The following is a 12884-nucleotide window of genomic DNA, read 5'->3' as shown; positions in this document are numbered from 1 at the left end:
TGCTACTTTTCTATGCAACTCAGAATCATGTCGAGTTCATGTACAGCCATTGCAAAATGGATTTAGTCTTAAAGCGGACTGTGACACATTTATACATTCTATTGCTAGTGACAACAAGGTGAAATTAAACAAAATGGTACAAACAGAGAATGTAAGTTAGGTTCAGGTTCAAAACCTATTGCCTGTGGAGAGTTTAAATGATGGAATGTCAACTGCTCAGAGAAGACCCTCAGACTGCCAACTTAATATGCAAAATGTACACACTTTTGAGGATAAAGAACCTGCTTCTGAGTTTCATCCTGATGTAGCCAATAATTCACATGACGAAGTGTCAGTGGTGCTGCTCAATCAAATCTCAGACACCCAAGATATAGGGATTTAATACTACCACTTAAAGACAGAAAGTTGTGGTACAAGTTGTCATACAGGGTTATTAGATGAGGAAATCATAAGCTCTATGACAACTGATACAGATGAGCAGCATGAAACTGGAGAGGTAGGTTGATGTATAAATAAGCAGGGATACACTGAAATGGGTTTTGTCAGATGAGACAAACTTTGGATGGTTCAGGCATACCACTCTAAATAATGGTGTGTTTACATTGACTCGTGATGAATGGAAGAGGGTCCATTTGGAGAGGAATGGTAGGTACAGTATTTGGTTAGTAGAGAACCTACTGAGTCTTTTTCACCTCACCTTAGCTGAGACAGTAAACGTTTTCCTCTACAGTGATACAGTCCAATATGTATTCCATATACAGAGAACTGCATTGCTGGCTATGTTCTGTTGCATGGGTAAATAGTCACAAACTCTGAATTACCAAATAATTTGTATTTATTAGCAAAAGATAATGAGACAACTGCTGGGTACAACACATAAGGTTATGGTTTCACAGAACTAAACTCAACAAAAAAAGAAACATCCTCTCACTGTCAACTGCGTTTATATTCAGCAAACTTAACATGTGTAAATATTTGTATGAACATAACAAGATTCAACAACTGAGACATAAACTGAACAAGTTCCACAGACATGGGACTAACAGAAATGGAATAATGTGTCCCTGAACAAGGGGGGGGGTGAAAATTAAAAGTAACAGTCAGTATCTTGTGTGGCCACCAGCTGCTTTAAGTATTGCAGTGCATCTCCTCCTCATGGACTGCACCAGATTTGCCAGTTCTTGCTGTGAGATGTTACCCCACTCTTCCACCATGGCACCTGCAAGTTCCTGGACATTTCTGGTATGAATTGCCCTAGCCCTCACTCTCTGATCCAACAGGTCCCAGACGTGCTCAATGGGATTGAGATCCGTGCTCTTCGCTGGCCATGGCAGAACACTGACATTCCTGTCTTGCAGGAAATCATGCACAGAACAGGCAGTATGGCTGGTGGCATTGTCATGCTGGAGGGTCATGTCAGGATGAGCCTGCAGGAAGGGTACCACATGACGGAGGAGGATCTTCCCTGTAACGCACAGCGTTGAGATTGCCTGCAATGACAACAAGCTCAGTCCGATAATGCTGTGACACACCGTCCCAGACGGACCCTATGTTGGACCCTTCACCTCCAAATTGATCCCTCTCCAGAGTACAGGCCTCAGTGTAACGCTCATTCCTTCGACGATAAACGTGAATCCGACCATCCCCCCCTGGTGAGACAAAACCGCGACTCCTCAGTGAAGAGCACTTTTTGACAGTCCTGTCTGGTCCAGCGACGGTGGGTTTGTGCCCATAGGCGACGTTGTTGCCGGTGATGTCTGGTGAGGACCTGCCTTACAACAGGCCTACAAGCCCTCAGTCCAGCCTCTCTCAGCCTTTTGCGGACAGTCTGAGCACTGATGGAGGGATTGTGCGTTCCTGGTGTAACTCGGGCAGTTGTTGTTGCCATCCTGTACCTGTCCCGCAGGTGTGATGTTCGGATGTACCGATCCTGTGCAGGTGTTGTTACACTAGGTATGCCACTGCGAGGACGATCAGCTGCCCGTCCTGTCTCCCTGTAGCACTGTCTTAGGCATCTCACAGTACGGATATTGCAATTTATTGCCCTAGCCACATCTGCAGTCTTCATGCCTCCTTGCAGCACGTTCAAGCAGATGAGCAGGGACCCTGGGCATATTTATTTTGGTGTTTTTCAGAGTCAGTAGAAAGGCCTCTTTAGTGTCCTAAATTTTCATAACTGTGACCATAATTGCCTACCGTCTGTAAGCTGTTAGTGTCTTAACGAATATTCCACATGTGCATGTTCATTAATTGTTTATGGTTCATTGAACAAGCATGGGAAACAGTGTTTAAACCCTTTACAATGAAGATCTGTGAAGTTATTTGGATTTTTACGAATTATCTTTTAAAGATAGGGTCCTGAAAAAGGGAAACTTATTTTTTTGCTGGGTTTAGGATAAGACACGAGGCTTTAAGCCACTAGAGGGTGCTACTAGGACAAGACACATGAGGCTATAAGCCACAAGGCCATATAATCATCCAGGAATACAACTCAAACAAACTGGACATAAATTGAAACCGTGATAGGATCTGTAAGAACCAAGAAAAACTTGTAAGCATAGAACCAGTCCTATACAATTACATATTAAAAACATATTATGTATCTTATATAGAGTAGTAATTCTCTTTAGTTCGGATTTTCCCTGATGTACTTATAATAATAATTTTTACATTATGCACTATGGCTATGCAAAGCTGCAAGAAAATCATACAGATAGCGTTTACCTCAGACTTTTGTTTTGAAGGAAAAGCTTGAAAACCGGAAGTCGTAATGCTGCCACCGGGACGCGAATGCTGCTGTCATGACGCTAATAACAACAGACCTTTGCGAAGCTGAAGAACGTGTAACGTGTGAGGGGTAAGTGTAGTTTTAATTTTGAGTTTGCGTGAAGTGAGCACATGTCGTTTGCCAAAGTTGGAAACTACAGCTCCCAGTATACTATGGTCTCTGGATCACGTGATTGATCAGCTGAGAAATACATGGGTAGATGTAAACAAACATACTAAACTCATGATTTTAGTCTGCTGCAATGAATATATGTCAGTGGGTTGGCTTTATTCAATACGCCCAACTTTATGTAAGGTTTGTATAATAATACACACAAGGCTTAGAATGAAGAGATATGAAGCGAGGAGGATGATCCTTCCGATCTAGTACATCTACTTCAACTGTCGTCAAAACCGTTGCGAAGGAGGGTAGCTATGGTAACCAACATTCTGAATCCACGACAGAGGTCTGTCCTCACCAACCAATTATCAAGGTAAGTCTTACTTTAGGAGTTTAAAAAGTTTGTCTGAACCTTGTAGCGTTTCATATAATAAGGTTTCCCAAACTTGGGGCTCTCTGGGTCTGTTGGTTTTTGCCCTAGCACTACACAGCTGATTCAAATAACCAACTCATCATCAAGCTTTGATTATTTGAATCAGTTGTATGCTAGAACAATAACCAAAACGTGCACGCCCAGAACCGAGTTTAGGAAAAACACTCATAAGGAATGCTGATATTCAGAGAGGAAGACGCAAAGAGATAGCTAGGCCCAACTCGGCTGAAAGTCTGTCGCCCACCAGGCAAGGAGATTTTGTATAATGAGTGTCGAATTTTGTAAATAAAAAAATAAAAAATGTATGGCTTATTTGCTACATTGGCATAACATCTCTCAATTGAATACAGTCGGTTGACGTCAACAAACCTCATATACTATTAAAAAATCAAAAAAATTATGGCTTATTTGCTACATTGGCATAACATCTCTCAATTGAATACAGTCGGTTGACGTCAACAACCCTCATATACTATTAAAAAAAAAAAAAGTATTAAAATGAGATGCATCAACCAATCCCAAAAAAGTGATAGGCGTGCTGCTTTTTGGACAACGACAACCATTGTTAGGGCGGAGAGACCAGTATCTTGTCAGTATCCATAATCTTTTATATTTTGCGAAAACCGAGTTTGGGAAACCCTGAACTATTAGATTTTTTTTTTTTTTTGTCATCACCTGACCTTCTAGGTAGACTGGTAGGCCTTGGCAACAATGTCGGCTCCTCAACAGCAGGAACAAAGCAGAGCCCTGTGTGCAAACCCTGGGAATCCTGTTTTCTCATGTATGATGACCCCAGTGGTTAAAAATTGTTCGGCTGTGCCATGGGCAAAGCCTCAAAGCCCCTTCTACAAGACCACCTCAAGTGACTATGGCGTTAGTCCTCCAACATTTGAATCATCACCCTGTTCCTACCACCCACTTTCACAAAGATTCACAGAAGACCTTGGGAACTGTGGGATGTTACGTGACAACTCCTTCAATACAAGTCTTGATCGAAGCAGGGTATATGACTGCCCTAATTTGCAAAACACTATCTGATTGACATGGTATAACATTGTCTTGGTGTTGATTAAACTACCTGGTGGACCTTCACTCCATTGACAATGATTGGTGTCCTGAAAATGCATAATAGCTGTACATTTAAGTTCTACAATATGCATGTTATCATTCTACTTACACACAAAGTAAAGCATATTTTTACTTGCACTTATGTTATTTGTGACATACAGAAACACACTAATAGCTGGAGCAAGTTACAATGTTTAACTTTTTTATTGTATCACTATAAACACATTAGGCTACACTGAACAGGTGGGCTATCAGCATTCATTGTAGTGTTCCTCATTGCAAAAATATATATGAATGTATTAAAAAATATATATATTCATTCAGGACAGGGTGCACTCCCTTGGATGATTTGTCTGATTTTGTGTGTGTCAGCTTGTAGAGTTTCATTTTGAGGATCAATCGTCAAAGCAGCCTGGTAATCTTGAAGACCTATGAAAATATTTCCAAGAGAGAAAAAAAGGTTTAGCTGACTGCACAGGCCATGGTAGACATACGCTGCTAAACCAGCTATCCCTACTTCCTAGCCTAGGATATCCACAGCTGCATTACTTTAAATAAGCATGCTCCATTCAAAAAATTTAGAACTAGGAATAGATATAGCCCTTGGTTCACTCCAGACCTGTCTGCCCTTGACCAGCACAAAAACATCCTGTGGCGTTCTGCATTAGCATCGAATAGCCCCCGTGATATACAACTTTTTAGGGAAGTTAGGAACCAATATACACAGGCAGTTAGGAAAGCTAAGGCTAGCTTTTTCAAACAGAAATTTGCATCCTGTAGTACAAACTCAAAAGTTCTGGGACACTGAAGTCCATGGAGAATAAGAGCACCTCATCACAGCTGGCCACTGCACTGAGGCTAGGAAACACTGTCACTACGATAAATCCACAATAATTGAGAGTTTAAATAAGCGTTTTTCTACGGCTGGTCATGCTTTCCACCTGGCTACCCCTACCCCGGTCAACAGCCTTGCGTACCCCACAGCAACTCACCCAAACCTCCCCCACTTCTCCTTCACCCAAATCCAGATAGCTGATGTTCTGAAAGAGCTGCAAAATCTGGACCCCTACAGATCAGCCGGGCTAGACAATCTGGACCCTCTCTAAAATGATCTGCCAAAATTATTGCAATCCCTATTACTAGCCTGTTCAACCTCTCTTTCGTATCGTCTGAGATTCCCATAGATTGGAAAGCTGCCGCAGTCATCCCCCTCTTCAAAGGGGGAAACACTCTAGACCCAGACTGCTACAGACCTATAACTATTCTACCCTTCCTTTAAGGTCTTTGAAAGCCAAGTTAACAGATTACCAGCCATTTTGAATCTCACAGTACCTTCTCCGCTATGCAATCTGGTTTCAGAGCTGGTCATGGGTGCACCTCAGCCACACTCAAGGTCCTAAACGATATCATAACTGCCATCGATAAGAGACATTACTGTGCAGCCGTATTCATCGACCTGGCTAAGGCTTTCGACTCTGTCAATCACAACATTCTTATTGGCAGACTCAACAGCCTTGGTTTCTTAAATGATTGCCTCGCTTGGTTCACCAACTACTTCTCCGATAGAGTTCAGTATGTCAAATCGGAGGGCCTGTTGTCCGGACCTCTGGCAGTCTCTATGGGGGTGCCACAGGGTTCAATTCTCGGGCCGACTCTCTTCTCTGTATATATCAATGATGTCGCTCTCGCTGCTGGTGATTCTTTGATCCACCTCTACGCAGACGACACCATTCTGTATACCTCTGGCCCTTCATGGGACACTGTTAACTAACCTCCAGTTGAGCTTCAATGCCTTCCGTGGCCTCCAACTGCTCTTAAATGCAAGTAAAACTAAATGCATGCTCTTCAACCGATCGCTGCCCGCCCGTCCAGCACGATTCTGACTTAGAATATGTGGACAACCACAAATACCTGGGTGTCTGGTTAGACTGTAAACTCTCCTTCCAGACTCACATTAAACATCTCCAATCCAAAATTAAATCTAGAATCGGCTTCCTATTTCGCAACAAAACATCCTTCACTCATGCTGCCAAACATACCCTCGTAAAACTGACCATCCTACCGATCCTCGACTTCGGCGATGTCATTTACAAAATAGCCTCCAACACTCTACTCAACAAATTGGATGCAGTCTATCACAGTGCCATCCGTTTTGTCACCAAAGCCCCATATATTACCCACCACTGCGACCTGTATGCTCTCGTTGGCTGGCCCTCGCTTCATACTCGTCGCCAAACCTACTGGCTCCACGTCATCTACAAGTCTCTGCTAGGTAAAGCCCCGCCTTATCTCAGCTCACTGGTCACCATAGCAGCACCCACCCGTAGCACGCGCTCCAGCAGGTATATCTCACTGGTCACCCCCAAAGCCAATTCTTCCTTTGGATGCCTCTCCTTCCAGTTCTCTGCTGCCAATGACTGGAACGAACTGCAAAAATCTCTGAAGCTGGAGACTCTTACCTCCCTCACTAGCTTTAAGCACCAGCTGTCAGAGCAGCTCACAGATCACTGCACCTGTACATAGATCTGTAAATAGCCCATCCAATCTACCTCATCCCCATACTGTATTTATTTATTTATCTTGCTCCTTTGCACCCCAGTATCTCTACTTGCACATTCATCTTCTGCACATCTACCATTCCAGTGTTTAATTGCTATATTGTAATTTATTGCCTTACCTCTCTTATCCTACCTCATTTGCACATGCTGTATATATATTTTTCTACTGTATTATTGACTGTATGTTTGTTTATTCCATGTGTAAGTCTGTGTTGTTGTATGTGTCGAACTGCTTTGCTTTATCTTGGCCAGGTCGCAGTTGCAAATGAGAACTTGTTCTCAACTAGCCTAACTGGTTAAATATAGGTGAAATAAAGAAATATATACAAATTTCAGTCACAAGGCCAGTTGGCTTTTCATTCTGGGCAGAACAAACAAAATATTCTACTTTTTAGCCAGCAGAGGTCAGTGTTACAGAAGGTAAAGTACAAAACGCCCATCTCTGGGGCTACAGTACATAATCTTTACATTGTTTTTTTATTTATTTAACTAGGCAAGAACAAATTCTTATTTACAATTACAGCCTACACTGGCCAAACCCGGACGATGCTGGGCCAATTGTGCGCCGCCCTATGGGACTCCCAATCACGGCCGGTTGTGATACAGCCTGGATTCGAACCAGGGTGTCTGTAGTGACACCTCTAGCACTGAGATGCAGTGTATTGTGCAAAGTATTCTCTTTTTTGCATTTCACTTGTCCAAGTATGAATAACAATGAGGTCTAAAACTAAAATAGAAAGTGCCAAGGGGAGCCATGTAGCTTGAGAAATGCCCTTGTTGATGTTACACAGACCTTCAGTATAGAGCTCCAGTTCACAAAAAGCTGTGCCTCGTCTTACATGGGCTCTTGTTCTGGCACCTGCATTGCCAGCCACGGGTGGCGTCAACAGATCAAGTGCCTGCAATGAAAGATTGTGTGTATGAAGAAACATTGTAATGTCATGTTCTATACAACAATCTCCTTTACCAATGCTGTTGAGTAAAAGGAAACATTTACACAAGGAAGATGAATACTGACCCAAGAGGAATCCTCAATGGCTTTATGAAGATTCCTTAGTTTCAAGTGACAAGCAGCACGGTTTGAATATATGGCAGGAATCTTTCTGTTAAGCTTTATGGCAAGGCTGTAAGCATTGATCGCAGCCAAGTAGTTACCTGTTGCAAACAATTTGCTGAAAAACATGGAGGGAAGACATTTAATATTAACACTATGCTTCATTGTTCTTATGATCACTGATTTTGACAAGATTAGCCTACTTACTCTCCTTTCTCCTTTAACCAGTCAGGGTTCCTCTCTTCTTCTGTCAGGTCCTTCAGCTCTGCCAGGTTTACATTTATTGCCCTTCTGGCCTCAGCCTGCTTCTGAAGCCACTGTTCCAAAAGAACACATTCATATGATTGGGTTGGCTTGATAAAATGTAAAAAAATTCAACACAATATGATGCTACCTCCCCATATGGAACCGAGAATGGACAAATGCATCCCTTGCCCATAGCTTAAAGTAAAGACAAAGCAATCACTACCCATACTTAAATGGAAATTCCACCACTTTTCATTATCTCCGGCAGAATACCAGCATTTACATATGTGAATATGGCGGATTTCTACGTTTCTAGGTTAAAATGTTCTACCCAACGTCATAATCAAAAAACATTTTAAAAACAGTGATTTTCAAACACTGCGATTCCCAGTGACGTGGGGAGAAAGAATATACCTTCCCTCTGGCAAGAAACTCGTTGCAGGTTTTGAAAATCAGTTTCTGACTTTTAATCCTACCCTGTGTTGTCACAGAGAAGCATTTTTAGGACAGTTCTTATTATCTTTTTAACCACAGATCATAGAAACGTGCTGTTTTAACATACAGTATGTATACACTGGTATGGTGCTGCAGATAATGGATATGAGGTTGAAAAGTGGCGGAATTGCCCTTTAATAAGCCACAGTTTCAAAGATTCACTGATGAAAAAAAACTTGGTTAATACTTGAAAGTGGAAAGGGAAAAAATGAGTTTACACCTCTTCCTCCTCTAGTACTCTTGATTCTCGTAAGGCAGTGGGAAACACTCGTGGTGTGAACTTGATTTGAATGTTGCCTGTGGATCTTGGAGCTGGCAAATCCACCTGTTTTTTCTTGCTGATTGATTGAACACTGTTTTTCTGATCTATGTAAGAAACAAGCAGATGATATTCATTACGGAATACTCAACCAATCAACAAACTTATGATTACAGAATGTACAATTCGATTGTACCAGAGTTTTATTTACCATGCTTGACCTTGCTTTGGTCTGATGTTCTGGGTACATATATCTTTTCCGATTTGCTTTGTTTGTCAACCTTGATTCTCTGACTTTGTAGCTTTAGTTGGGCCTCCTCCTCTGCTATTTGCCTCTGCTTCAGTTTCCATGCCTCCAACTGTGCTGTTGCTTTCTCACATTCATCATCCTTCATTTTCTGGATCCTGGCTCGCCCCTCTTCTTCAAGCTGAAAATATAAAATAACTGAAAATTAATATGTATTCTTAGCACAAATTTCAGAGAATATATTTTACAAGTGTTTTATTTTATATTTCACCTTCATCATGGTCTCCAGTGCATATTTTCTTTCTTCTTGTGTTTTCGTGGCTTTGGCTTTCGACTCAGCAGCAAGCTTTTCCTGGGCTTTCAAGAGTGCTCTTTCCCTGATCTCTCTCAATTTGTCTTTGTCATCTAAAAACAGACACACACACACACACTAACAAGAGCCTTATAATATCTTCTTTGTGTAATAATACCAATCATGGTCAAATGTAAGTTGTAAAATACTGTGACTAATTTGCATAATGTATTGCAGCTACTTTATACTATGGCGTTGTTGAATAGTTGTTTCTGATTGGCTTAAGGGCATTCTAGAGCGTGCATTATTTCCCTATAAGGCACGGTATATCAGCTGGGTAGAATTCAATGGTTTTAGTTCATTCTTACATGTTCTATGTTTGAGCTGCTTTTGAAAGTAAAAGTCGAATTGAAAACATTATTGGCATTGCTGAATTCGATTTCAATGATAGCAAGCTAGGACTGATGGTTTGGCTAGCTGAACTAGCGAGTCTGTTTGTTTGGTTACCAAGGCAACTACTGTAGCTAGCCTATCTAGCAAAGTTGCTAGCTACTTCAGTGGATGTTGAACACATTTACAGCAAAAGTATAAAAGGGATAATCAACCCGGGGCTCTCTATGCGTTCTCTGGAAAATAATGCAACTCCATGGAAGGTTTATTCCACTCCGCTAAAGCGTCTCCATGTCATTCATTATTTTGAAATGCATAACCCCTCGTCGATTAACGCTTACATAGCTAACTAGACTAATATCTATATTGCTGTTAGCTAATGACTTACTGTTATTAATCACAAGGTGCTCCCACAGTCTCTCCTTCTTTTTCTGCAATGTGAAAACTGCAACTCCATTTCCAATTTTTGCTGTGCTTTTGTCATCATCTATCGGCTCAGACAGGAAGGCTTCAAATAAAAACGGGGGGAAATGTACCTAAATGAAGGAGGCAAACCAAATAAAAATGGGGGGAAATGTACCTAAAATGAAGGAGGCAAACCAAAGCAAACTGATTATCAAAGCAATTGCCCATTTACTACTGTTGTTAACATTTAGGTAGGTACTAGCTAACGTTAGCTAGCTAGCTTTAGGGTGTTTCCCAAAAACTTTTACCTTCAGATATTCGTCTGTGGAAAAGATATCTACTTTCCCAACCTTTACTCCTTTTAATGGTACATTTATGTAAACAATCGTTTCTGTCTGTGTCCATGTGTAATCTTTGACAATCAAAGGCATTTCAAACCAATTTACAGTTAACTTTGATTTGCTAAATTGCTGTGAGTGTGTGGTGGTAGCTACAACATTGGCGGTTGCCAAGGAAGAAGTAAAGTTGTTTCCGCGAACGATTGGTGTACTTCCTGTCTCAAAGTTTATCGCCAGTTAAAGGGCCACTGCCAGGCCAACCTGCTTTCAGATCCTAGAGCCCAGTTGAAGCAAAGAATGTCTGACAGTTCTAAATGTTCTGATGTCGTGTTCCTAGTGCTCTAAGGGGCTATTTTTGAAGGTCTGTTTTGAAGGTGTAAATCTGATAGCCCAACATTTTCACACATGAAAGCGAAGACACAATTTCAAAGTTGTATTTATTAAAATAAGTTTTGCAATAAAATCTTTGTTAATTTAGAAAAAGAGTTTGTGGCATTTGTAATATTAGTACATACATTCATTATAAAGAACAGAATACAAAACTAATTAACAAATGAAGCTTTAGGTCATTGAAGAAATGAAACCATATTGTTCATGCTACAGAGGCTCATATCTAATCTATTACCAGACCTCGCAATTGAGCCCTGTTTGCAATTTTTTTTGTTATACCTCTGCACAATTTTCATAAAACCACAATCAAATTGTTGTAACTATGAGTGAAATTAACATTTGGGATCATGTACCGGTACATTCGTTATCCTAAAGGTAATATAATCAGGTGCTCATCTGAAAATTATATCCTTTTTGGTGGGCAATCGATGTGGGAAAATGCAAATACTTAATATGCATGTACAATGAGCATACAGGTTATTCATACATTACGTTTACTAATAAACAACATTTGAAATTGTCAAGAAAATAAGGCATCTGGTGTCAATCATCTAGTATGAAAAAATTAGCTTGAAAATCAAGCTAACTGCACTTTGCAAACAACAAGATATGTAAGTGGAGTTGTTATTCTGTAAGGAATGTACTTCTGAAATTAAATAACATTTTGGTACATTACCATTTTTGTGTTAAATTTAACCATTATCAATTAGTTAGGAATGGGGTAATAATATATTATTCCTATAAACATTATCAATATTTTGATCACACAAAATTCAGCCTCATCACAAATGGCTAATAAATTAACAGTCAACAACATACAAATGCATTTTTTTCACTTGATGTATTAAGCAACATATCTGGAAGTGATGATGTATCAAAACACTTGTAAGGCTGTTGATCCTGATGTTAGCACTGAATCAACAGTAAATATTAACTGCTTGTTCATAGCAGATCAAAAAGGAAGCAAACATTGATACAATTACATTGCACAAAATTGAGCACAGTACTGTATACATTCACAATGCCACATTGAGTAGTTTAAAAAGTTGTTGAGTTGTTTTGATCAGTAGTTTTGATTTGTTTTATAGAAGATTTTGATTTTTGTTTTTAAATGACTGACAATATGAAAACGAATCTCTAAACAATATCAACTACCAATATTTATGTCTGATGAGCCGAAGCCTAACTTGAGCAATGTCCTCCCATAGAAAGTAGGCGGGAAATATTTATTATAAACTCAGCAAAAAAAGAAACGTCCTCTCACTGTCAACTGCATTTATTTTCATCAAACTTAACGTGTAAATATTTGTATGAACATAACAAGATTCAACAATTGAGACATAAACTGAACAAGTTCCACAGAGATGTGAATAACAGAAATTTAATAATCTGTCCCTGAACAAAGGGGGGATCAAAATCAAAAGTAACAGTCAGTATCTGGTGTGGCCACCAGCTGCTTTAAGTAATGCAGTGCATCTCCTCCTCATGGACTGCACCATATTTGCCAGTTCTTGCTGTGAGATGTTACCCCACTCTTCCACCAAGGCACCTGCAAGTTCCTGGACATTTCTGGGGGGAATGGCCTAGCCCTCACCCTCCGATCCAACAGGTCCCAGACGTGCTCAATAGGATTGAGATCCGGGCTCTTCGCTGGCCATGGCAGAACACTGACATTCCTGTCTTGCAGGAAATCATGCACAGAATAGGCAGTATGGCTGGTGGCATTGTCATGCTGGAGGGTCACATGAGGGAGGAGGATGTCTTCCCTGTAACGCACAGCATTGAGAATGCCTGCAATGACAATAAGCTCAGTCCGATGATG

General features: G+C 40.6%; 1 protein-coding gene across 1 annotated transcript; it reads right to left on the bottom strand.

Moving 5' to 3' along the window:
• Window positions 1-4570: 4570 nt before the first annotated feature.
• dnaaf4 (dynein axonemal assembly factor 4) lies at window positions 4571-10977 on the bottom strand. Its single transcript, XM_029767492.1, has 9 exons — window positions 10643-10977; window positions 10318-10465; window positions 9519-9652; window positions 9212-9428; window positions 8962-9107; window positions 8208-8317; window positions 7965-8118; window positions 7740-7845; window positions 4571-4817 (listed from the first exon to the last, which is right to left on the bottom strand). Exons 1-9 carry the CDS (start codon window positions 10763-10765, stop codon window positions 4705-4707), a joined length of 1251 nt encoding a protein of 416 aa, XP_029623352.1. The 5' UTR covers window positions 10766-10977; the 3' UTR covers window positions 4571-4704.
• Between the last annotated feature and the right edge of the window lie 1907 nt (window positions 10978-12884).

This window comes from Salmo trutta, chromosome 12 (assembly GCF_901001165.1).
Source record: "Salmo trutta chromosome 12, fSalTru1.1, whole genome shotgun sequence".
Classification (NCBI taxonomy): domain Eukaryota; kingdom Metazoa; phylum Chordata; class Actinopteri; order Salmoniformes; family Salmonidae; genus Salmo; species Salmo trutta.
Note: the sequence above shows the minus strand (reverse complement) of the source record. Positions and strands in the feature narration are given on the sequence as shown.